The sequence below is a fragment of the Phascolarctos cinereus genome, unplaced genomic scaffold, assembly GCF_003287225.1.
Source record: "Phascolarctos cinereus isolate Bilbo 61053 unplaced genomic scaffold, phaCin_HiC Scaffold_9;HRSCAF=440, whole genome shotgun sequence".
NCBI lineage: Eukaryota > Metazoa > Chordata > Mammalia > Diprotodontia > Phascolarctidae > Phascolarctos > Phascolarctos cinereus.
The window spans coordinates 131,843,723-131,871,699 of record NW_027556402.1 but is presented as its reverse complement, the minus strand read 5'-3'; the positions used below and the strand labels follow the sequence as shown (position 1 = coordinate 131,871,699).

The 27,977-nt window shown below is 35.9% G+C and overlaps 1 protein-coding gene across 1 annotated transcript in view; it reads right to left on the bottom strand.

Moving 5' to 3' along the window:
• The window catches only part of LOC110217399 (transmembrane protease serine 11C-like), a 109,825-nt gene that overhangs the window by 42,354 nt on the left and 39,494 nt on the right, over positions 1 to 27,977 (bottom strand). Inside the window, exons 5-6 of the mRNA XM_020999792.2 lie at positions 17,502 to 17,665; positions 50 to 88 (exon numbers count right to left, since the gene is read on the bottom strand). Coding sequence (XP_020855451.2) covers positions 50 to 88; positions 17,502 to 17,665 — 203 coding nt within the window. The remainder of the gene's footprint in view (positions 1 to 49; positions 89 to 17,501; positions 17,666 to 27,977) is intronic.

Sequence of the window (27,977 nt, the reverse complement as noted above, 5' to 3'; positions counted from 1 at the left end):
CCAAGAAATTAGGTTTTATGTTAAAATATACATTTATTATCAAACTTACAAATATTGAGAAGATTTTCTGCTGTATCTGTATCAATATCTACAAAAAGATAAGAAGAAAGAAAACATAAGTATAGTACAACAAAATTCCATTATATGTTAGTTGCATGGGGTTTCTCTCCTTTATAGGACATAATAGGTTGAAACATTCATTATCATATCCAGTCTCCAATGATTGAATTCTATGAAGAGAAATGATTTTTCTATATCCATCTCCTGTATTCATATTTTTATTAAAAGAGATTAAAAGTTAATATATTAAGTCCTCTTAATGTCCTTCCTCCATTCCTAGAAGATTGAGGGAGGAAAGATGGGAGAGAGGGAGGGAAACTGAGGGAGGGAGAGCAGTGAAACAATGGGGAAGTTAGGAGAATGTGTGGAGGCATACATCTCCTCAGATTCCTGAATTTCTTCTTTTGTCTTTGAAGAGGCTGCAATCCCAAGGCATTCTTGTGTTGATGGTTGGGATGGTTACTCCTGCTGGCTACTACTACTATTGCAGTATGATCTAATTTGGTCCATTCCAGCCCCTGTCTGCTCAGTACTGGTAACTGTGATAGATAAAAAGGATGCTAAAATCATCACCTAAAAGTTTTCAGGTCATTTACAAACATTAATTTTTTTTTTCTATAAATGTAAGCTCCTAGCCCAGCAACTAAAGAGATGTTACTCATCTGGAATCTAGTGCTTCACATACTTACTCCTGCCTTCCTTTCCAGGCTTTATTACATATTACTTTCCTTCATGTATTCTTTATTTCACTTCCAGGCAGAGCAACCTGCTTATTATTCCTTATACAGGACATTTATTCTCATGTCTTTGTACCATTTTAAAAATAAGCTATCCCTTTAGTCTCTCCCAGACTTAGCACCACTTCCTATGTGTGGCTACTATCCTCCCCCTAAATTTCTTTTTATTTTATTGCTATGATTTTATTTTGTATATATTTTGTATTTACTTATAGGTGTACCTATTGTTTTCCCACAATAGAATGTATGCTTATCAAAGGATAGAGACTAGTTTTTGTCTTTTCTCTAGTGCCTAGAATATTTCATGGTCAATAGTAGGTACATAATATTGTTTTTGTTTGTCCTTCCTTCTTAAAGAGGACCATGACATCAGGGAGGTGAATTGGATTTAAATGAGGGAAGGCTGTGCAAAATCACCAGCCTCACTTTCTCCTCCAGAGCCATCTGGCATGAGCAGCAAGATATAGATCAGGACAACTGGAGATGGCCCTGGATGCAGTGAGAGACCTTGGCCTTTTTTAAGCTAAGGTCTTTCCCAGGTCTCAGTTTGAGGCAATGCCCATTCAGTAATTAAGGCCAGGTAAGAAATGAGGCAGAGAATGACTTCTTTACCTAGATAAAGACATTATAAAACCAGATAAAGATGTTATAACTAAATGACAGAATAGTTCATAGATTCTCTTCTAAGAGGTAGTTAAAAGAGTTGGTGGAACTTAACAAGAAATATCATCTCATAGAAAACTTGTTTATCTCAAGTTGTAGTGAAATTATTATAGCTTATTTTATACCAGTATTGGTTGCAGATAATGAAGAAGTGGAGAAGTTCTATGAAGAACTCGACAAAGCTTTTTAAACCAAGTCAACATATACTCATTGATACTTAGTGACAATGTGATGTTGGGGTCAGCAAAAAAAGAAAAATATGAAATTCATTGTTAAAAAATGAAGAAACCTTATCTCCCATGTAACTTATAAATACGTTGTTTGTCCATAACTATTTTTAGGTTTGCTCCCCTATTAGACTGTGAGCTCCTTGAGAACAGGGACTATCTTTTGCCTTTCTTTTTTTCCCCCACACTTAGCACAGTTCCTGGCACATAACTGGCACTTATAAATACTTATTGATTGACTGAAAATAAAAGAAGTATTGATTACTTCAAAGCCTTATGTCTATATATAATGAATACTTTCTTCAAGGAATCCAGAGAAACTAGACTTGGTGTACTTCAAGCAACAACAAATGAAACTGACCAAACCTTAAAAGATAAGAAATTACTTATTACCAGCATGGAAAAATTTAATAATCAGCCATCTTCACACCACAAACAGGTTAAAGCGAAGTTCAAAACTAATGTCTAATTAAAGAGAGGATAAAGATAGCAGTACTGTATACAATTACCAATTATGAGCTCCAATCTAACCTACTCAAACAAGCTGTTGACTCTGAAAAATGGATGATGTATAAAAATAAAGATATTGCCTCTTACCACCTTTTAATATTAGCGTTTTTGAGAAGTTTAATGATTGCAAAGCAGTTGCCACGAAGTTGAAAAGATCGCATAAATTGCCTCAGTCAACACTTGATCCTGTTAGCAGATGCCTTCTGGATCACTGTGTGGATTATGCCAGGGGAGCTTGCATAGCTCAGTGAAACTATGAACTATGCCATGCAGGGTTACCAAGATGGACAGGTCATAATGGAGATCTCTGACAAAAAAGAGGCGATCCACTGGAGAAGGAGATGGCAAACTACTCCAGTATCTTTGCTAAGAAAACCCCATGGAGGGTGGGTTTGGCATACTGTGGTTCATGGGTTCATGAAGAGTCAGACATGACTGAATGACTAAACAACAACAAAAATGATAACTAATGGTAATGCCTATTTAAAGTGCAAGTTCATTTGAAAATGATTATAAAGAGGAAAGCAGCAAAAATCAGTAGATGGGAATTTATACCTATAGAAAGCTTAATGTAATTCTCAACTAAATCATCTTTATGTATTAAACTGGAAGGGCAAGAAATGGATGTGAAATGGAGCATATTAGCCAACATTTCTTTATGTACTTTATTTTCATTATGAATGATAGTGGAACTATCAAAGGGCACAGAACTTGGGAGTAAGGAAGACCTGGTTTCATATATCACCTCAGATGCCTACTGCCTATGTGACCTTGGGCATGTCACTTAACTTCTTTGTGCCTCAGTTTCCTCATCTGAAAAAAATGAGGGGCTAAACCAATAACTTCCAAGGTCTCTTCCATTTCTAAATCTAGAATTCTATTATCCTGTGTATTATAACTTTATTACCTCAATCTCTGATATATTTTGTGAGAAAGTGGAAATAGCACTGAAGAACAGAAAGTTGGGAAGAAGATTGGATCTGGCCAAACCTAGAGAAGAAATCTATTCTTAATGAGATACAATTCTAAAAGCATACTGGAATTAATTTTCAAGCTATCTCAAAGAAACAAAAATTTCAAAGAATGAAAAACATCATAAACATAATTATAATAAATGGTGGTCAAGAAGCCATCATTATTTATCCTCTGAGTTCTATAAAATATTAGAATGGTCTAGGCACACACTGATACCATCTTCAAGGCAGGGAATAGCAGGCAGGCTTTGCAGATAATTTTCTACTGTAGACTGCCGTGAATACAAAATTCTGGTGTGTTTATTCTTTGTTGAATATGAAAAAGGCTTCCCGCAAAAAAGATGTCCCATGCATCAGTCAAAATCAAATAGGAATCCTTTATAGATAGAACTGCAGAGATAACTTCCTTCAACTGATTTTTTAATATCTCCAGATACATGACATATATGTGTGTATATATACACATGTTTATATGTATGTATATCTAAAAATTGACATCTATCTTTGCTTAAGGTATTTGCCACTGTTGTGGCAGATTGTGTGTGGATTTCCCTAAAAATATTTAAGTTCTTTAGATGCTTTTGTTTATAGAGATATTGTGCTGATTGCACCAAGTTTTAAGACATATAAGACCTCCTCAATGAAATAAAGAACCACTTAAAAGTGATGGAGCTAGCAACGCACACAAGAAAACCAAGAGATTAGAAATCATCTTGGTCTGGACGTCATTGCACATGCCTGTAATCCTAGGTACTAGGGTGGCTAAGGCAGGGGAATGTTTTGAGTTTGGAAGTTCTGAGCTATAGAAGGCTATGGCAACTGGGTGTCTGCACTAAATTGCATTAATATGTTAAGCCCCATGGGATTGAAGGACTACCAAGTTCCTAAGAAAGGAGGTAACTTGTCCAGGTCAGAAATATAGTCTGAATGAAATAGGGAGACCCAGCGTTTAAAAAAATCATCTTTTCCAGATTATGACAATAAGTTGGTTGGGCAGCCCATTAAGCTACTCTGTTAGTATATGTAGTTGGGAAAGTTATGGCAGATGAACAAAAAATAGATTCCAAAACTGAATAGAAAGAGAGATAACAGCATCACATTTGGGAAGTTACATGGTGCTTTTTATAATCCCAATCTCCCCTGCTTATGCAGAAGCACATCTCTTCAATATTAATATCCTCCCAGTGATCCTGTATGGCAGCAAACTATAGAATACCAGTCTTTTCAGAGTTAAAATAAAAAGTGCACCAGACAGCTCCGTGATAGTTGTAGTAGGCTGTAGTTTATTATTAGTGATGTACCTTTAAAATCGTACAAAAGGGCAGCTAGGTGGCGCAGTAGATAGAGCACCGGCCCTGAAATCAGGAGGACCTGAGTTCAAATCAGGCCTCAGACCAAACACTTAACACTTACTACCTGTGTGACCCTGGGCAAGTCACTTAACCCCAATGGCCTAAAAAACCCCCCCAAAACAAACAAACAAAAAATCATACAAAAAAGGCACCATCGATCATATTTAAATGGAAATGCTGGGAGAGAGAAATGCTAGATTAGCAATCTATATATTGCATCAGTATCCATGAAATATTACAATACCTTTCAGAAAGGCCAGCCCATTAGATATGTTCTCTATATAGGATTTAAAGAAATATGTGGGAAAGTATCACATGTTATGAAAGAGATTGAATGGTTTGTGATGTGCATTGGTGGAGGAAGTATCAATCCCTGTTAATGAGATCATAAATCCATTCATTCGTCCTTCCAATTCTAATAAAATCCCAAGCATGTGATGGTGGGCTTTGAAGAGCATTGTATATATTAAGCTTTATTCTAGAAAGTTCTAAACATTATGTAGTTTATATATACATATACACATATAATAAAGCCAATATTTAATTGGTCTAAAATCCAAACATGAGAAAATTCAAATAACTTGAATTTTTCAGTATGACAGGAGGATGATAGATTTCATAATAATTAAAAATATAAAATATTAGCTTTAGCATTTTAAGAACATTTGCCTTTTCTGATTCTTTTATTAAAGTCTTTGTAGTGGTCCTTATGTTACCTATCTCTGAGATAAGTTTTTAAAGTAAATTAGGCGTGAACAATTTCCTCATCTTTAAAATGAGGGAGATGTACTACATGATCTCTAAGGTATATGTTGTAATTCTATGAAAACTGGTAAAATGTGTATAGTAACCTTCAGTTAATCAGAATTTTCAATGAACTGGACCAGCACTTATTAAAAATAGCTGATACATGAAAGGAGCTGCGCAAAGTGCCAAGGATACCGAAACAAAAATAAGACAACCCATGTTTTCAAGGAACTGGCATTCTACAGATACTCACTAGAGAATTCCATTCTCAAAGCATTCAAGATTAATGGAAATTTATTAAGACAGTGATATAGTCAGAAGACCTGGGTTCAAGACTTGGCTCTGCTGCACATATTGATCTCTACCAGGAGCAAGTTACGTGTCATCTATGATTTTTAGTTTCCTCATCTACAGAATTGGCTAACAATGCCCATCCCATCGGATTGAGAGGGCTAGTGTATCAAATGAGATAATGTATTTTCAATGCTTTGTAGCCATAAAAGTATGTAAATTATTGCTGTTACTGTTACTACTACTAGAACTACCATTAAAGAATGTGAGTTTAGTAACAACAACAACAATAATAATAATAGCATACACTTACACAATCGCTTAAAGGTTTGCAAAATATTTTATATACAGTGTCTGATCTGATGGTATCTAGACATTCCTAGATAGAGAAGTCATTCCAGGGAATATCACCAAGTGAAATTATAATTATTATAGATTACTTTGCTGTGGGGAGATCGTCTTACTGTTGTTCTATACAAGTGGAAAGAGTGTGAGCAGCTGAACAAATGAGTCATCGTTATTCTCTATATCTGGGATTTGGAAATCCATAAATCTAATAGCATTTGCACTTAATAGATGTCCTACAACAAAAAAATCATAAGTTGCCCTGTAAATTAAACACTGTAAAAGTCAATATGGGTTCATTTTTTAATTGTTATCCTTGGCATAATAAAATCAGATGAAATGAATCTTGGAGGGAGTAACCAGTTCTACATGCCAATTACAGTATAAAGACTTAAATCAATTACACACTCTTACATTAGGTTGCAAAACTAACCAAGAAGACAAAAGAACTCTCCACCAAAAAAGGCAACCTGTCTGAACAGAGAGGCAAAAGCAGTTCAGGCTGCTGAGTTGACATGACTCATAGATACTTAAAAACAGCAAGCTGTTTTATTTCCATGTCTGATCCTTCATGGATGCCTTCTGAAACTATTTTTTGTTAGACATGGCATGTGGTATTTTGTTTTGGAATCAGCATGTTGGGAGATGTGTACTAAATTATTTTAAGATGATGGTTGAACAATTGATCTTTCTAATGTGTATTGGCAAAAAGTTAATGCTCCGCCCCAAGTACCACACCTTTAGAAATATCCCCCCACCAATCTAATTTTCCCCTGCTACTTGAGGTTCCTTGTGGTATATAGTAAGGTCATGAGAAAAAAATGTTTTTATTTTACCATTAAAGTTGGCTTTATACTATTTCTGCTTGACTCAAGGCTTTGTAGGACAGCCTCTACTTATGGTAATGCTGAAGACAAGTAAAAGAAGAAAAAGAATGGAGTAAGGGTTTCAATATTACTGTTTGTCTTGCCTCAATAGTATTTCTCTGACTTATAATCCAGACTCAGATGCAAAGGCTTGGGCCATTATGAGTTTCCCTCCAAATTGGTTAGCCAACAGTATTTTACTGAGCACTCTCTGTGTATAGAACCCTCTATATAGAAAGTTAAAAGGAAGTAGCATTTATACTATATTTTAAAGACTGCAAACTCCTTTACACATTTGATTCTCATAATAACCCTGTGAGGTAGGTGCTATTATTATTCCCCTCTTACAGATGAGGAAATTGAGTCTGAGAGAGGTTAAGTGACTTGCCCAGGGTAACAAAGCTAGTAAGCGATTGAGATGGGATTCAAATTCAGGTCTTCTTGACTTCAAGTTTAGCTTTCTCTCCCCATCACCTAGGCACATTCCCCTTGCTTCCAAAGAGATTATATCAAAGGACAAGGGACGAAAAACAATTGTGATCCTTTCCCTCTTTTTTTACTGACCAAGTACATTTTTTATTTTTGTTGTTCGGTCAAACCTATTAATTTATTAATCATAGAGTCCACAAGCATTTATTAAGCACATACTACATACCAGGCACTGTGCTAAGTGCCCTGGATATAAATAAAACAAAAAAAACCACCCAAAAATAAAACAAAAGAAAACAAAAAAACCCCCAACAAAACAAAACAAAACAAATCCCTGTTCTCAAGTACCTCGAATTCTAATGGAGAAGACAACATGAAAGCAACTATGCATAAACAAGATGCAGATTTAAAGCTATTAAAGCTGTAAACTGCACTAAGAGTTTTGGGACATCCTGTACCTTATTTGTTATTTTGTACTGAAATAACATTTTATGGATAAATGTATATGATTTACATATATGTATATTACACATGAATGTATATTATATACATATAATTATTATACACAATAAGATATTATGTATATGCTATTGATATCTATATATTTGTATATATGAAGAGAAAGGGGGAGGAAGGAGAGAGGGAGAAAGTTCATTCCATGGAATATCCAGGGAATGTGTGTATATGTATGTATGTGTGTGAGTGTATCTACTAATTATTTCTTTTTGAAATCTTTTTGTTTTTTGTCATTTTGTACTGAAAAAATTTATGATTTCAAAAAGAAATTATTGGTAGATAAATGAGATGAAATGCTTAACCACAGCAATTATTATAATCCTAATTAATAATATAGGCAAGAGCTTTTATTGAGGTTTAACATAATCAAGTGATTAATCAGGGACCACAATGACTAAAGGATACAGGAATAACTCAACCACAGTCCTGGTCCACCCAAATGTAACTTTGCTCTCAAAAATAGTTCCATAGTTATTAAAGAGTTGGGGGGGGGTGTTTAAGAATTTTTTGAATGAGCAAGCAAAACTATTCCATCTGGCAAAAGTTCAAATCCTGGGTCTGCCATTCAATAGCTGTGTGACTATGGGTAAGGGATAACCTCTCTGGGCTTCAGTTTTCTTATATAAAAAATGAGGAGGTAAGAGATTACCTCTACACAGTAAGAGCAACATTGTGTGATGATCAACTATGTTAGACTTAGCTCTTCTCAGCTATTATAATGATTCAAGACAATTCCAAAAGACTCGTGATGGAAAATGCTATCCACATCCAGAAAAAGAACTATGAAATCCGAATGCAAATCGAAGTGTACTATTTTCATTTCTTTTTTATTTTTTCTTTCTCATGTTTTTTTTTCTTTCTCTTTTCTCACACAACTAATGTGGAAATATGTTTAACATGATTGTACATGTATAGCCTATATCAGATTGCTTGCTGTCTTGGTTGGGGGGGAGGGAGAAAAATTTGGAGCTCAAAATCTTATAAAAATGAATGTTGAAAACTATCATTACATGTAATTGGAAAAAATAAAATCCTGTTAAGTAGGAGATTACCATTAAAATGCCTTCTAGTTCTAAGTCTGTGATACTATGAATGAATCATTTGATTCCTTGACTTGGAATAGATGGGATACTTTTGTTGCTTTGTTGTTTCAGTTATATCTAACTCTTCATGACTCCATTTGGGATTTTCTTGGCAAAAATACTGGAATGATTTGCCATTTCCTTCTCCAGCTCATTTTATAGATGAGGAAACTAAGACAAACTGGTTTAAGTGATTTGCCAAGTGTCACACAACTAGTAAGTATCTGGGGCTGGATTTGAATTCAGGAAGATGAATATTCCTGACTCCAGATATGGAGCTCTATCCACTTTTCCGCCTAGCTGCTCTAGATTGTATACAGTAAAATCCAAACCTCCCATATACATAACATCTTTTGCAGTTGCCCTTCCCAAGTTTTCAGAAATATGCAACCTCTCTAAAAAAACAAACAAACATATTAACCTATCCCTTAATATATATTCTCATCTTGACAAAATTTTTAATGGCAATACTTAGAAGTCCCACTGTCAAGACTAATCATCAAATCTATTGTTTACCCTCACTTAAATCTTAATTAGTCATCATTAAGTTAACAGAAACAAAACCCCATTTCTCCTTTAGAAATGCTTCAGATCAAGGTTTTTAATGATCACAATAGTGCATTATACAGTTTTGTAAGTCCTTTTTCCACAATGATTTTGTAAGATAGTTAATGCAAGTATTAGTATCCCCATTTTACAGCTGAGGAAACTGAAGGGAAATTAAATGACTTGAGTTTCACTACCATCATCTGTTCCAGATTTTTTTCCTCGTTAATGCATTTAATGGCTAATGGGTTTTTATGGCTCTAGATATCATTCCTTCTGTCCATGGGCATATTCCTTAAGCTTCTACCAATAAAAAAGTACCAAATGTAGGATTGGAACATTGCACCTAAAATGTTCGCTAACCTAAACACCTTTCAGGGCATTGCTAGTGAATTATGTCTGTTTCTGCTCTGATAAAATGTGCTTGAGAGGCAGCCTGAAGTAGCCAGCATCTGACTCAGGAAGACCTAGGTTCAAAGCCTGCCCTCATCACATGCTGGCTGTTTGATCCTGGACAATTTACTTTTTTTTAATTGGTCCTCAGGTAATTCTTTAAGTCAGGATTGGGGCAGGTCTGCATTAGTAAAGGGAGTTTTTCCACCAGAAGCTCCTTATACCTTTTCAATGACTGTCCCTTCATATCTGAAATTCATTCCCTAGAGAGGGAAGAGACAAATATAATATAAAGAGCTTGAACATTGGAAGAAATTAGGAAGTTGGAAGGTCTAACAGGATTTTGTATCTAAGTTTTTTTTGAGAAATAATAAGCCTTGTTTTGGATATATAAGATATATCATCTTTATATTTGAAGGATAGCATTAATATAACACCTCCTTTGTAATTTGAACATTTATCTTAACTCAGAGGGAGTTAGGTTAAGGTAACCTTTCTAAGTTACATATTATTCAAATTGTTTTCTACGTACTTTCAAGTCCTCAATATATGTTTTCTATGTGAAAAGTGATCCTTAGAGTAATGACTTTATATACTATTGGCAGTTTTTCGGATGATATGGCATACATCTTATAATTATCATCCCTGATACTTTCATAGCAATTTAAGGTTGGCATCTTCATCTTTGGAACAGTTTTGTGAGATGCAGAAGTGTTACAGATATTATCATCTAAGTTTAATAGATGATGAAATATCTCATAGTGTTTTAATGACTTGGCTATAAGTATTATAAGGGGGATTTGAAATCCAGCCTCTCTGAACTATATCAATATAAGATTTGAGAAACTGTCTTTCTATTTTGGTTCCAAATCTTGTGGGAAACATGAGTTGATACTTCAGAATGAGTTGACACTTAAGCTAAATACAAGTTGACTCTTCAACTAAATCCTAGTGCTTTACCACCTTGGAAGATAGTATGATTTCTCATGGGACATCAGGACAAAAAGAACCCTAAGAACTTTTAAAATCTTTTGGAGGGAAAGCTTGTGAGAGGTATGAAGTATTGTGTCTTCCAGTTTGGTCAGGTAAACATGGACAATTAAAATGATAAATTACTCTTAGATTGAAAATTTGCTGCATTTCCTAACCTTAAAAGGGAAGTAACCTTATAGAATCAAACAAAAAATACACACCAGGAATCAATCGATTGATGTGTCTGTCTGTCTATATATCCATCATTTTGCTAATTGCCAGAAGTCAATTTTTTAGCAGAATGTTTGCACTCTGCATTATAGATGAATTTTTCAGCAGATAGGAGAGTTTTTGATTTCTATGAAAATAGTTAAACCCAATAACCTAAAGTTAACACTCTCTCTCTCTCTCTCTCTCTCTCTCTCTCTCTCTCTCTCTCTCTCTCTCTCTCTCTCTCTCACCAAACAAAAAATCTAACCACCACTCTCCCATTAGAAATTGAAAAGAAAAAGTCACATATTCCCTTCCACATAATCTGCTACTGGTTATCAGTTGTCTCTATATTCTAAAAGTATCACCAGAAAAAAATATTCTATACACTAAGCTCTTAATATATTCTAAACAAAATTAGGCTTCTTACTGGTTATTATAGAAACTTTAGTTTGAGTAAAATTGAAGGCAATAAAAACAGTTATTATTCTATGACTACTGATGCTACTAATATTAATTAGTAAAATTTTCATTTAATCTTTAGTCACTTCTTCCATTGACTTCCATATAGTAAAAATGGACCTACACTGAGCATGCTTTATTTAACATTCCAGATTTGATCATTGGCAGTAGGAAAAATTTTTGCTGTTACTTTACCTCATTAGTATTTTTTAAAACAAGTTTCTATCTGCTTGTAGTTTCCAGAGCACAGGCCTGATCATGTTAATCCTTTGCTCAAAAATCTTCATTTGCTCCCCATTTTACCTCTAGGATAGAATTCAAACTCTTCAACTCGTTCTTCACAATCTGGCATCAGCCCATGTTTTTTGGCTCATTTCTCATCACTTCTTTTAGTGTACTCTACTCTACATTCTAACCAAATTGGCTTATTGCCTATCTGTGAACTCAGAATTCTGTTTCTGGAGCTCGGGTCTTTGCATAGATTGTCCCCATTCCTTTCCCCCGCCTTTTTTTTGCTAGGCAATGGGGTTAAGTGACTAGCCCAGGGTCACAACAGTTAGTAAGTGTCAAATGTCTGAGGCAAATAGGGTTAAGTGACCTGCCCAGGATCACATAGCTAATAAGTGTCTGAGCCAAATTTGAACTCAGGAAGATGAGACTTTCTGACCCAACACTATCCACCATTCTACCTAGCTTTCTCCTGACTTTATTTATTTGAACTCAGGTCCTCTTGACTCCAGGGCAGGTGCTCTATCCACTGTGCCACTAGCTGCTCCCAAATGAAGCAGGGCAGAGACTAATAGAGAGTTTTCTGTTTTGCATTGTTTTTTTTGTGAGGCATTTGGGGTTAAGTGACTTGCCGGGGGCCACACAGCTAGTAAGTGTCAAGTGTTTAAGGCCAGATTTGAACTCAGGTCCTCCTGATTCCAAAGCTATCCACCGTGCCATCTAGCTGCCTCTTTACATGTTATATCTCTGTATAGGAAGTTTCTTAAAGGCAGGAACTGTTTTTAATTTGTGTCTTCATATATGCACAATGCTTTACATATAGTAGGCTCTTAATGAATGTTTATTAAATTTAATTTGGAATGAGTATCAGGTTTATAAGCCTACATAGGAAAGCCTATTTGATTCCTTCATGGAGTTCTTTCCTACGAGGCAGCAAGAGGTACAGTAGGTGTAGAGTAGGTATATACAGCAGTTGTATGTTTACTTATTCTTTGATTTTTTTCTGTTTTGTTCAAAGGAAAAGGAGGCATAGCAGAATGAATAGAGAGATGGCCTTAGAGCCAGGAAGATCTGACTCTGGCCAAATCATTTATCTCTCTGTGCTCTAGACAACTTTCAATAGATTCTAAGTTGCAGGAAAGGTGCCAATCTGCATTGATAGAGATAATTTCCTCATTTGTAAGCTCCCTTTATCAATGAAATCACAGGTACAATTTCTATCCCTCTTATAGGTTGAATTTAGCAAGGAGAATTTGAGAGGTACTATGATATAGTGGATAGCACATAGAGAGCTGGTCTTAGAGCCAGGAAGACCTGGGCTCAGGTCTGGTCTCTGACATATCCTGGCTGTGTGACCTTGGGCAAGTCTCTTACCCTCCCAATGCCCTATAATTTTCATGTTAGCAGCCAGTCTGTATTGGTAAAAAAGGAATTTCCTACAGTGATGAAATCATAGGTCTGGTGAGCATTATGTGTCTGAGGTAGGATTTTGAACTCAGGTCCTCTTGACTCCAGAGCCAGTGCTCTATGCACTGCCCCACCTAGCTACCCCAATAAGGGGCTTTTCAAGGAGGTGGATTTGAATCTTTGGGGGAGCCAGGGAACAACGTGCAGCTTGACTGGAAAGATAGATAGTTTGGAGCCAGATTTTGCAGGGCTTTAACTCATAAGCTGAGGAATTTGTATTTGATCTAATAATGGAAACTTTTGATTTTTACTGTGTAAATTATCAACTTTGTGGATTATTTTTGAAAATTTATTCATCTTTAGTTAACTAGTCCCCTTTGCTGATACCTGTCCCAGTTATTGATTTCTATGTTCTCAGAGAAATAAACTAATATATATATATATACATACATATATATATATACATACATATATATATATACACATATACATATATACATCTCTCTCTCTCTCTCCCTCTCTCTCTCTCTCTCTCTCTCTCTCTCTCTCTCTCTCTCTCTCTCTATTTCAATTTTATTGGGGGGTCTGGACTTGTGATTTTCCTGGTGAGAAAATTCCCTTTACTAATGCAGACATGCAACTCTTCTGTAGTTATTTTGCCTGGGACACCAAGATGTTAAATGATTTGCTCAAGGTCCCACAGCCAATATAGTTCAGAGGCAAGACTTGATCCTTGGTTGTTTTGACTCTGAGAATGACTCTACCCTCAAAACTAATATTGGTATAAGCAAAATATAAATCATACTGCAAGTCTATGGTTAAAGAAACATGGGCCCCTCCTAACTTTAGAGCAGGCTTTCTATCCATTTTAGTGCATTCCATAAGCAAGGGTTGATTCTAATATGAAACCATTTTATACTTTTTGCTATATAAATAATTCATTCTCTCTCTTCTATCTTTTATGATATCTCCAAAAGTCACAATGAAAACAGCAGTAATAATAATATCCTTTTGTTTGTATGTGATGATATCATTAATCATCCGTAGGTAATGCATTTTGAGTTTTTTTTTTCTTCTTCTAATAGTAGTGGAAAGTTCACACTTTCTTGTTCTATGGTCCACAAACTTGTTATAGCTAGTGACATTATCTCAAACAGCCTATAAAAGAATCAAATCTACCACCTTATCTTATGGAGCACCAGGAACTAATCCTATCTAATCTAATCTAAAAAGCATTTTTTAAATACTACTACAGACACAGTACTGGGCTAGGTGCTGGGGATATATAAACAGTCTTGCCCTCAAAGAGCTTACATTCTAATGGGGAAGATATAACACATAAACAGATAAATACGGATGTGGTATTTTGAGGAGAGAGAAAGTACTAGCAACTAGAATTCATATCAGTGCTGGCATATGAGCTAAATTCTGGAGGAAGCTAATTCTGAGAGGAGGAGCTTCAAGGGCATGAGACTTGAAATGGAGTGCTGAGTTTGAAGAACAGCCAGGCGGCTAGTTTGGTTGAAGCATAGAGTATGTGAAGAGGAATAATGTTCAATCAACCTGGAAATATTGTCTGGAGTCAGCTTGTGAAGTGCATTAAATGCTAAGTTGAGGACTTCATAATTTATCCTACAGGCGATAAGAATGGCTTTGAAAGTTATTTGAGTAGGTGAGAGGTGCTTTAGGATGATTGTTTTGGTAAGGATGTGGAGGACAGATTGGAAATGGAAGAGTCTAACAAAGAAGGTGTGGAAATTGGCCAGGAGGGTGGTCATGAAGGCCTGACCTAAGCTGGTGGTCATATGAGTGAAGAGATGGGAGATGTGTTGTGGAGGGAAAATTAATAAGACTTGGTAGCCCATTGCATATAAGATAGTGAAGGAGAGGCAAGGGTCAAGAGTAACTCTTAGGTTGTGAACCTGGGTAATTGTAAAGATGGTAGAAACTTCAACAGAAATATGGAAATTTGGAGGAGAGGTGAATTTAGAGGGAAGACAATGAGTTCTATACTGGACATAATAATATCTAGCATTTATGTAGCATTGTCAAATTTACAAAGTATTTTACATATATTATCTCATCTGATCCTCACAATGACATTGTAAGGTAGATTCTATTATTATCCTCATTTTATAGATAAGGAAAGTGAGGCATAAAGAGGTTAAATCTCTTGTCTAAGGTCACACAAACACTAAGTGTCTTCTTGAGTTTGAAATGCTTGGGGGACATCTAACTGGATACTAGGTCAGATAACAAAATGTAGTTAAAGGCAGCCAATGAGCTGCTGTTATACTAACCTTGACTAGTTAAACTCATCTAACATCTAAGATAGAGAATAACTTGCTTGGAGACTGATAAGAATCACTTTTCTTGATGAGAATCACTTTTGAGGCAACTAGTGGTTCAATGAATAGAGCACTGGGCCTGGAGTCAGGAAGATAGGAGATGAAAATCTGGCCTGAGACACTTCCTAGCTGTGTGACCCTGGGTAAATCACTTAGGCTCTGTTTGCCTCAGTTGCCTCAACTTTAAAATGGGGATACCTATCTCATAGAACTGTTGTGAGAATCAAATTAGATTTGTGGAAAAGCTCTTAGCACAGTGCCTGGCCCATAGCAGGCACTGTATAATACTTATTCCCTTCCCCTTCCATTCCCACCTTTCCTTCTCAATGAGACCAAGTTGTATTAAATAAGTAGTGTTTCAATTTATATTTAGTTAAGGTGTTGGGAGAACTGATTTAGCCAATGGCTGAGTTTGATGTTGTCTACCAAACTGAGAGGCAACATGATAGAACAGAAAGAAGATTGGGCCCACAGCTGGGAGAACTCAGTATGCTCTGACTGGCTTTGGCATTAGGTCAGGCACTTACCTTTTCTGAGCCTCAATCTCCTCATCTGAAATACTTGAATAATAAGACCCATCTGGCACATACTTAGCTGTTGTGAGGAATAAATGAAGTGGGGTGTGCACAAATGCTTTGATAATTTAAAAAAAATGCTATAGCCATTTAGGCCATATTTTGGATTCTATTATGTCTATGAAGGCAGTCAATTTCAGGAGACTTCAAATCTTTGAAAGGGGAGGTAAAGGAGGGATGGATATTTTGGAGGCACAAAAGGCATAGTGTAAGAAATAAATTCCATCTTCTTCAAAGAACCAACAACAAGCACATTTGTAAATTGTATTTCCATCATATTCAGAGGTTAATTCTACCAGAAGGTAAGAAGATTGATATAATCGTCATCTCTAGAAACTATTTGTTTTACATGTGATTCATGAGACTTTAGTTTAATAGCTGAAACTTGTTGCTGACTTTCTTTACTTTCCTCATTTCTGTACTATGGTAGCCTTGGAGCTTCCAAAGGGCAAATTCATGGCCAATATTTCTAAAAATAGAAATTTTCAGAAAATCACAACCTCTAGAAGTAGTGGTTTGAATGGGAAGAATTTCCAGGGACTTGGTTTGAGAGTCATGTTTCAATAACACAAGGGGATTATGTCTGGAAGAGGCAGCACATTTCTCCCTCACTGTTTCTTTTGGTGTATCATGTGAATAAACCCTTGAGGTGGATTTTTGGTGAACACTTGGGCCAATTTTGTCCTCCTGTTAAAGAAGGGAAAATATTCTGTCTCCTTGGACAAATTTGTTGGAGCTAGGGAGCTGAGAATTTGATTCATGCATCAGTGTTTAAGACTAGTTCTTTTGTTAATATGTAGTCAAGGACTCTCAATTGAGAAGTAGAAATGATAGCAAGAAATTTCAACACTATAAAGGAATTTAGGAGGGTTCTGAGTGCTGTGATTGGGAACATTGACATGCATATTTATTTAGAAATAATGTGAATTTATAGTAGCTCCATTTTTGTTGGTGGTATTTTTTTTTTAGGGGAATATACAGCATTTCAACAGTGGTTGGATAGGGACGGAAACTGGACATGTGATTTCAATGGCATTGGGAACTCTCAGTGAGAAAACTCCTTCTATCAATGTAGGTCAGAATCTCTGCAATTTCTATAATTATAGAGTTACCTAGAGGTTAAAACCTTGCCCATGGTCAAATAGCCAATGAATCTCAACCTCTGCACCAGAGGCAAGACTTGAATCCAGGCCTTACTGGCCCTAGTGCCATTTTTCTATATATGCCAAGTTTCCTCTGGGCTGAAGATGATACACATTAAATAAGCCAGTATACATAATGAGAAATTTTCCGCTCCCACTTACAAAGCAAAGCCAAATACATTCTAACTAAATGATAGAACTTGGGGCAGCTACGTGTTGTGGCACAGTGGATAGAGCACTGGCCCTGAAGTCAGTAAGACCTGAGTTCAAATCTGGCCTCAGACCAAACACTTGGCACTTACTAGCTGTGTGACCCTGGGCAAGTCACTTAACCCCAATTGCCTAAAAAACAAAACAAAACAAAAAAACAAACAAAAAAACCCCAAACAAACTAAATGATAGAACTTTAAAAGGCTTACCTGAAAGTTTAAATGAGGAGGAATCTATGCATAATGATCCAGTGTCACCTGTCAGCTTCTGAAGTAAAATAGTTCTTGCCCTGTCTTTAAATATCGCTGCATTATTGTTGTAGCAGGACTTAAACTTCAGCACCACCTCCGCTATTGCTTTACCATTGGATTGTCTGTAGGAATTAAATAGAAAAGTGAATCATAGTATTGATGTGGTCTTACCATTGTCATCAGAGTTCTTCCCCCATTCCGCCTTGCCATGCAACAGCCCTGCCATTCGTTGCTTACTTGACTGAAGGAAGAATTAATACAAGGAAGCTAATCAATTCATAAACATTTATTAAAGACCTACCAGCTATCATACATTTTGCCAGGCACTAGAGATAGACAAAAAAAAAAAGAAAAGAAAAAAGAAAGAAACAGTTTTTGCTCTCAAGAATATCTTCTTGCTCCCTGTTACTAATTCTCCATGGAGTCTCAGCAAAGGCTGATGAAAGAGCACCATTTTGATTTTTTCTATTAGTTGATGTATAATTTCCTCCACTAATGTCCTAAATCCCTCAACATGATATAGATGTAACTCTGGATTATTGGAGACCTCACTGAAGGAATTAAAGCTCCATCCTGAGATACATTTTTACAGTGACAAAATAACACTGGATATGGAATCAGAAGAGCAAAGTTCAAATCCTACCCCTGACATACTACCTGTGTGATATGAGGCAAGTCATTTAACTTCTCTGGGCTCTAGTTTCATCATGGATTTAAACTTGATGGCCTCTGAGGTCCCTTCCAACTCTGGATCTATGTATGATTTACAGTTCTATGAATATGAGTTCAGTGGTGTTTGTTGTACAAGTCTCAACCTCACTGAGTATGGAGAGACTCAGTAGCAGAAAGTTGGCCACCAGATGACAATATTTTTGAGCCATGGCAGCTTTTAAAGAGTTACAATCATACCTAGGTGGAGGGAACACACATAAGTCATGGCAGAGGAAGTATTTCCTCTAATATATTAGAGGTTGCCCTTCATATCCCACTTACTGTGGTTAAAGGAACAAAAAAAAATGGTTCTCTCTAATATTTAGAATATTTTATAATCTGTACTTGTGCTTAGAGATAATTTAGTTGCAAAGCATTCTCAAATATGAAATGGATTCTGTGTACTAATCAGTTTGGAAGTTCATTCAAACAATGCTGATTTAAACCCATCTATGCCTGCCCATCTTGTATGATTTGTCCGTATTCTCTTACAGGTTCATCACAGAAGGTCACCCAAAATGCTAGGGGACTTCCTCAATTTGTACTGATAAAACAAGGGTCCAATGACTGTTTACCTGTCATCTACAACCCTTTCCATTTGTCTGTCTCATTATTTCTTCCTGCCATAAATTTCCTTGAAGACACCTTTTACCCCTGTTCTAAATTTCTCAATGTTTATATGTTACAGCCTGCTCATACCCACCCCTTATAATGTTGTTCTCTTTGTTCTGCTCACTTCACTCTGTATCCATGCATAGAGGTTTTTCCAGTTTCCTCTGAAAATGTCTGTTTTGTTATTTCATGTGGCACCATAATTGTGGTTTGTCTTTCATTTTTGAAGAGAACCAGTGCCATCACAGGTGATGACTTGCATATGAATTAGATTTAAGTGAGGCAGAGTTGCACAGTTGTCAACTTCTTTCTTCCTGTGTTATCTAAGTTCAGTGGCAGAACAAAAGTCAAGATGACTAGAGCAAAAGAAAACTTACAAGAAAGCAAAGAAAAAATGGACAGCTCTCAACACATTGTGTAGTGTTTATCATACTGGCTTTCTTGAAATGAAAATTTATTGCTATATATTTTGAATCTTCTCATGTTCTGCTGTGCACATGACATGCTTCCCCCCCTTTTCTTACTTTGTATTTGTTTCAATATTTAAGTATATGTTTTTCTTTTTTTTTTTTCTATTCTGTATTTGAGTTCTGGTGTTTGAGTCTAAAATTTAAAAAAAAAAAAGATGGATGACAATGGCCTGGAATGAAGTAGAAGACTTTGCTGTCTTCAATGTCTGACCAAGCTCTAAGTGCTCCACAGCACCTGTGTTAGCTGCCTTCATAGCTGTTGGAACAAATAGTTCTCATCATCCATTCCACCAAGGAAAATCTTCATATACCTTAGGTAGATGTCTCCCTAACTCACTGACAGGTTTGAGGCCTGTCAGTTACCCTCAACCTGATTCAGTTCCTTTTCTGAGATGATTTTACTAGGATATGACCTCTGTGCATGCTACGGTTTCTTGGAGCCATAGATGAGAGTTGGGTGAAGGTGGACACCAAAAGTGGATGAGCAGCCTTGAAAAAGGCTTGGCAAGCCCTCACACCAGAGATGCTAGTCTTCCCTGAATACCCTATACACTTCAGCACAATAATATTCTATTATACTGATATACCACAATTTGTTTAGCCATTTCCAAATGGGAAGATACCTCTCTCACCCCCTTTCTAATTTTTGGCCACTACAAAAGGAATACCTATAAATACAATAATATAAATATAATTCCTTTTCATCATATAGGTCCTTTTCTTCCTTATTCAATCTTTTGGGGTATAGACCTAGAATAGCTGGGTCAAAGGTCTATTTACAATTTCAGTAATTACAGTCTTTTGGGGCATAGTTAAAAATTGCTTTCCAGAATGGTTGGACCAATTCATAGTTCCACCAGCTGTGTACTAGAATACCTGTTTTCCTCCAGCCCTTCTAGCATTTGTTTTCTCTTTGTCATCTTTGTCAAACTTGATGTGTGTGAGATGGAATCTTTTGTTGTTCAGTCTTTTCAGTTGTGTCCAATTCTTTGTTCACTAATTATTAGTGATTTAGGGCATTTCCCCATGATTATTGATAGTTTAGATTTCTTTGAAAACTAGTTGCCTGTTGATATCCTTTGACAATCTGTCTATTGGGGAAATGACTCTTAGTTTTATAAATATGAATGTTTCTTATGTATCTCAGATATGAGATCTTTATCAGAGAAACTTGTGGCAAAGATTTTTTTCTGAGTTATTTGTTTCCCTTTATCTTTTAATTATGTTAGATTTGTTCACACAGACACTTTTAAATTTTATTTCATCAAAACTATCCATTTGATCTTGTGAGATCCTCTCTACCACTTGTTTAATAATGAACTCTTCTTCTATCTATAGATATGAAAGGTAATTTCTTTCTTGCTCGTCTAATTTGTTTATAACATGACCTTTCAGATCTAGGTCATTTTTCCATCTGGAGCTTATCTTAGCATATTATCACACCCACCCTCCAATGCCTCAATACTACCCTCAGTGTGATACTTGTTTTTAAATCTTCAGAGACTGTTGTATTCAATGCCTTACTGCCATACAGCAGCATTATTAAAAATGTTGTATTAAAAAGATGGGCCTTTATTTCCATGGAAAACTTGGAATCATTAGATGATCTTTGCAATTTCCTGAAGATATTCTCTTTGCTCTGTTCAGTTCCAGGCTAACTTGTCCAGAGATACATTATGATATATGAGCTCTGAAGGTTGTCCATTCAAATTCATGTCACAATCTGGGTAATAGATATTCTTCATCTGTTTGGCTATGCCTATGTGGATAATCAGGCTTAATGCTTTTGAGAGGTTGCAGATATTTTCCAGGAGTTTCCACAGTGTTACAGTGCTTGAGGCAACAGGCACAATGTCATTTAAAAACAGGAGCCTATGGAGGACCTCATCTTCCACAGAGAAAGCTTCTTCAGCTTAGACATTATACTGTATCTCTTCCATGATGGTGGTGAATATCTTTAGCAAGTGTGCAGTTTTCAAGATTATTTATGTTGTTATATATTATAAGGAATCTTGAATGATTTTGATATATGGATGGGGGAAAACCTATTGATGAAGAACTGTAAGGTGGAGTTTTCTACTACTGAATCAAATGCTTTTGCAAAAATCAATAAACCATAGGCACAATAGGATTCTATATTTGTTATATCTTTAGCTAATTATGAAATGGTAAAGATGTGGTCCACTGATTGATGTTACTTGTGAAAATCCATTCATTCTCTGCTAACAACCTTTTGGTAGATGACCTGCATCCAAGTAGAGATGATTCAAAACAAGATTTTGTATATGTAGGAGAGTAGACATATTACTGTATAGTTGTTGATGCTTTCTCAATAACCTTTTAGGGTTGGGGAGGAATTTTAACAAGATCTGAGGTTTTTTCCATCCCTTGGCTCCTTCAGTCCCCTTACCATTGTGTATCCTCCAGCATGGACCTCTTCTATATATACCTCCTCGATGGTCCAAATTGTGTGCATTTCCCATCTTTTCTCTCTTCCGTTTCTACTTCCTCTACAAACAATTCTGGTACTGTGATATTAGGTTTTAAATATGGTAGTCCCGCAGTCCCATGGATGGTGAAAGTAGTTATTACAACTTTACAGATCTTTTCCATTTTTATTATTTTGTCGATTTCCTTCCATTTTTTGTGCCCTTATGTCTGTGAGATGATTTCACTTAGTTAGATCTCTTGCCAAGACTTCTTTAAACTGGTTTTGTCCTCCACTTCTTCTATCTGACTTAAGAGATGATACTGCTCACAATCTTCTATAATTCTTCATAATGTTTTACAAAACAAGTTTTTATTCTAAACTGCTATTCCTTTTTGCCTCTATATCTCTCCACTTGGCAAAAATAATAAATATTTGCTGATTTTTCTGGTATCTTTTGATATTCTTGTCATGGTAATAGAGTTACAGTGTTTAAAAGTCTACAGAATTATTATAATTGGTATCACTATATTTCTGCCATGTGTTTCCCATTTTTCATTGCTACTGAAAATTACTTGTTTAAACAGTCCAGGATTAAGTTGCTTCAGTTAAACAGGGTCCTTTTCCCCCTTGAGATTAGGTCTCCCTTTCTTACCTATGCTGGCTGTGAGGTCACAATTGATTCCATCATTAATCCACATTGAAACTTTGACTTGCCCAGTTGCTGACCTGATCAGATTTGCCCCTTCTTAGGCAACCTAATAGTCCTCTGGCTCCTGAGGGCTTGCCATGTTGGTGCCAGACTTAGCATGGACACTTGAGAAGCTTAGCTCATTGCAACTCAGAATTCTCAAACTCAAGTGATCCACCAGCCTCAGTTTTCCTGATAGCAAGGGTTATAGGGGTATATCGCCATACCAGACATTTTGTTCTAATTATCATTCTTCCTACTTGATTTTTGCTAATTTTGATATTAGTCCTGACAAGTCAGTGGTCTGATTGTACATAAAGAATTTATTTAGTTAACTCTCACATCAGTAGCAAGTCCTTTCCAATTTGTTAAGATATAATCTATTTCATTTTTTTGGGTCATATTATTTGGTACTTGCTGTACCTAGGACCTAACAATTCTCTTCTCAAAGCAAGTGTGTGATATAAAGGCATGAGGTTTTGTTGGCCTCTCTCATTCCTTTTTCCCTGAATCATGCTTTCCTATATACTTCTCACCTTTCTCCTACCTTTTCATTGGATTCACCAAATATCATAGTGTATATTGATTTAATATAGACATTTATCAAAATTTTCAAAGTACTCTACTTCTTGATCCTCAGTGACCAGTGTTGGTACATAAGCTGCAATTTTTTTTTGGAGGTAATGAGAGTTAAGTGATTTGCTTGGGGTCACACAATTAGTAAATGTCTGAGATAGTATTTCACCTGACTCCAGGGTTGGAGCTCTATCCACTGTGCAATTACTTTCAAAGTGGTCTTTTTGGAAATATTTATATGTATTCAATATGAGATGACCAAATATTCCATGAAATAATGTTTCTTCTTTCCTTTGGATGTATGATAAAAACTAACTCTGTCAGTTCATTCTTTTACCTTTTTAAGAAGAGTCTATGGCTCATTCTTCTGTTTAACTATAACTCTTTATTGTGGTTTCAATTATTATAAGAAGCGAGATAGGTAGATTTCAGCCATTAGTAGTATGTTACTTGTTGGCCATTGAACAAGCATTCACATTTAGGGTACACAGAGTTAATTTAAAGTTTTTCAGTAATCCAAAAGCTATGTAATTCTTAGCAACCCCTGCCCCCTTTTCTGCCATGAAGGATACAGGTATACAAATAGGACAGAAAACCTGAGTTGATACTGCTATCCCAGCTGCAGAACTCTCTGTAGTCATCTTTTCTATGACCTTACCCTTCTCCCAGCCTCTCTTAGGCATCTATGCTTTCCTTGGAGTTTTGAATTTCTGGACAATGATCTTGAAACCTTCATATCTCTCAGATCCATTTTATTTTATTGATCAGTAAAGCAGAACATTTAACTTAATCTTGCCACATTTTTCATTGGTTATTTTCCTTGCAAAACCTGCTTGTCCTCCAAACTTTTCTCTTACTATTGAAGATACCACTATCCACCCAGGCACAATGTAGGTGTCATCACCAACTTCTCATTCTCCTTTCCCCCCACCATTTCCAGTCTGTTGCCATCTTTCTAATTTTTACTTTTGTTAACATCTCTTGAATACTCCCTCTTCTATCTTCTGACACTGCCACCACTCTATTGTGGGCCCTTATCACCTCATGCCTGGAATATAGCAATAGCCTGCTAGTTGGTCTCCTGACTCAAGTTCCTATAGTCCATTATCCACTCAGCTGTCAAACTGACCTTCCTAACGCACAGGGCTGATCATGTAACCCCTTACTCCCATTAAATAAACTCCAATGGTTCCCCATCATGTCTAGGATCAAATATAAAGTCCTGTTTGGTGTTCAAAGCCCTTTATAACTTGGTGGCTTCCTCCTATCTTTTCTTACATCTCACTCGTCCCCACATACTCTGTGATTTGGTAACACTGGCCACCTTGCTGTTCCTTACACAAGACATTCCATCTGCCAACATTGGGCCTTTTCTACTGGCTGTTCCCCATGCCTGGAATTCTCCCCCCTTACCTCTGTCTCCTGGTTTCCATGGTTTTCTTAAAGTCCCAACTAAAATCTCACCTTCTGCAAGAAACTTTTGCTGTTCCCCTTAAATCTAGTGCCTTCTTTCCATTGATTATCTCCAACTGACCCTGTATATAACTTGTTTGCATGTAGATTTTTGCATGTTGTCTCCCCCATTAGACTGTGAGCACCTTGATATCAGGGACTGTCTTTCGCCTTTCTTTGTATCCCAGAGTTTAGCACAATGCCTGGCACATAGTAGAATGTTAATTAATGCTTATTGACTGACTGAATAACTGACATATCACTTTGGGAATCAAAATAATGGACAAAGTAATTTCCATGTGGTCATTATGGTATTTGGTTTTTCAAGTCACACTTTATCAGATTGTTTTCCTCTCAGGAGTATAAACATTATATTTCTTTCCTTGATACAGAGTTAGACCACTGGTAATTGCATTTAATTTAGGGATTCTTTCTCCTCTTCTGTCTTTTGGTTCCCATGTTGTTACTTCTGATGCAATAGCTCCATCCTTTCAGATCTGAATGGTCAAATCCTATGTACTTTATGGAGTATTTCTGCCAAACAGTCATCATGTTACTCTAGTCACTTTAGGGATTTTGTCAGACCAGAGGTGTGTTGCTCTGACTTTTTCTCCTAGATCACATACTTTAGATACACATCTTTAATATTAAACTCTAATGGATCTGTAATATTAAACTATAAAATGCCTTCTCACTTCCTCAAAGATATGAAAGATAAGAGGTTCTTAACCTAGTAGTCTGTTAAAGCCTGTGGACCCCTTCTTGGAATAATGTTTTAAATGCATAAAACAAAATACAGAGGATTATAAAGGAAACCAATTATATTGAAATATAATTATAAAATATATTTAAAAATAATACATGGATCCCAGGTTAAGAGCCCTTGACCTAAAGGGAATTTTAATTACTAATAATTCTCATCTCCCCTTTTTCCTCCCCCTACTCCTTTACCATGTTTGGATGGCAAAGGGTTAAAATTTAGGGTTTAATGGATTTATTTTTTGATACAATCTTTACCCCTCTCTGACACTTCCTATTCTCTAGACATAGCTCATTAAAAACTCTCCCATCATCTCCATTACTGATCCCTTTTCTGGATAGATTACTGCCCCTTGTAGTTAACTTCTATGATTCCTATCCCTAGTACTTCATTTTTCACTATTCCCTAGCATTGATCACTTAGTTTGCTTGTTTGATGAAAGGTAATAAAAGCTATAGGGAAACTAACTGATGCAAAAGGAAGTGAAGGGCATTACTGGCTCACATTGCTTGGCAAGTAAAAGCTGCAAAATTTGCAATTGATTTTCACTGTTTGGCTTTTTACAATATCAACATAATGCTTTAGTCATGATTATCTATGAAGTCAGATAATGAATTATCAAGCATGGGAGTACTTTTGCATAAATGATTAAAAAAAGAAGATGAAAGGAAGAAAGGAAGGAAGGAAGAAAGGAAGGAAGGAAGAAAGGAAGGAAAGAAAGAAGAAGGAAACAGAGAAAGAAAAGTTGAAGTTGTGATCCAGGATTATGTAAATAATACTTCTTTTCAAAGTCTACTTCAGAGCAGCCTTTGAAATGAGACCTTCTTAGAAGGTTATGCTTCACAACAGGAGGAAATGAAATATTTAAATAACCCTATCTTAGAAAAAGAAATTGAACAAGCCATAAATGAGCTCCCTAAGAGAAAATCCCCAAGACCAGATGGATTCATAGGTGAGTTCTACCAAACATTTAAAGAACAATTAATTCCAATACTCTATAAACCATTTCAAAAAATAGGCAAAGAAAGAGCCATACCAAATTCCTTTTATGACACAAATATGGCACTAATACCCAAACCGGGAAGAGTGAAAACTGAGAAAGAGAACTATAGACCAATTTCTCTAATAAATATTGATGCAAAAATTTTAAATAAAATCCTAGCAAGGGGATAACAGCAATATATCACAAGGATCATACACTATGAACAAGTGAGATTTATACCAGGAATGCAAGACTGGTTCAATATTAGGAAAACTATCAGCATGATTGACCATATCAATATAAAAAAAAATCGTGATTATCTCAATAGATACAGAAAAAGCTTTTGACAAAATACAACATTTATTCCTATTAAAAATTATTAAGTATAAAAATAAATGCAGTTTTCCTTAAAATGATAATTACTATCTATCTAAAACTATCAGCAAGCATTATTTATAATGGGGATAAGCTAGAAGACTTTCCAATAAGATCTGGTGTGAAGCAAGAATGCCCATTGTCACCATTGTTATTCATTATTGTACTGAAAATGCTGTTGTTGTTCAGTGATTTTAGTCATGTCTGACTCTTTGTGACCCTATTTGGGGTTTTCTTGGCAAAGGTACTGGAGTGGTTTTCCATTTCCTATGGTTCATTTTACAGACGAGGAAACTGAGGCAAACAGGGTTAAGTGACTTGCCTAGGGTCACATAGCTAGTAGGTGTCTGAGGCCATATTTGAATTCAGGAAGATGAATTTTCCTGACTCCAGACCTGGTGCTCTATCCACGGTACCACTTAGCATCAATAATACAAAAAAAAAAAGAAATTAGAATAGGTGTTGAGGAAACAAAACCATCACTTTTTGCAAACAATATGATGATGACATGTTTAGAGAATCCAAGAGAATCAACTGAAAACTAATTGAAATAATTAACAACTTTAGTAAAGTTGAACAATATAAAATGAACACACATAAATCATCAGCATTTCTATATGTTACCAACCAAGTGCAGTAGGAAGAAATAGAGAATGTCATATAAAATAACAACAGACAATCTAAAGTACTTGGGAGTCTATGTGCCAAGACAAACCCAGGAACTATATGAACATAATTAAAAAATACTTTTCGTGCAAATAAAGATAGATCTAAAAACTTAGAGAAATATTAATTGCTCATGGGTGGGTTGAGTCAATATAATAAAAACGACAATTCTACCTAAATTAATTTACTCATTTAGTGCCATACCAATAAACTACCCAAAAATTATTTTATAGAGCTAGGAAAAAATAATAACAAAATTCATCTGGAAGAACTAAAGGTCAAGAATATCAAGGGAATCAATGAAAAACAAATGTGAAGAAAAGTGGCCTAGCAGAACCAGATCTCAAACTGTATTACAAAGTAGCAGTCATCAAAACAATCTGATATTGGCTAAGAAACAGATTGGAGATTAAGTACATAATACACAGTAGTAAATGACCATAGTAATCTATTGTTGGATAGACCCAAAGATCTAAGTTTTGGGGACAAGAACTCAGTATTTGACAAAAATTCCTGGGAAAACTGGAAAGCAGTTTGGCAGAAACTAGGTATAGACCAACATATCACACTGTTTACCAAGATAACATTTAAATAGGTACATGATTTAGACATAAAGGATAATAGCATAAGCAAATTAGGGGGGCATGGAAAATTTTACCTTCAGATCTATGAATTAAGGAAGAAGTTACAACCAAATGAGAAGTAGTAAGG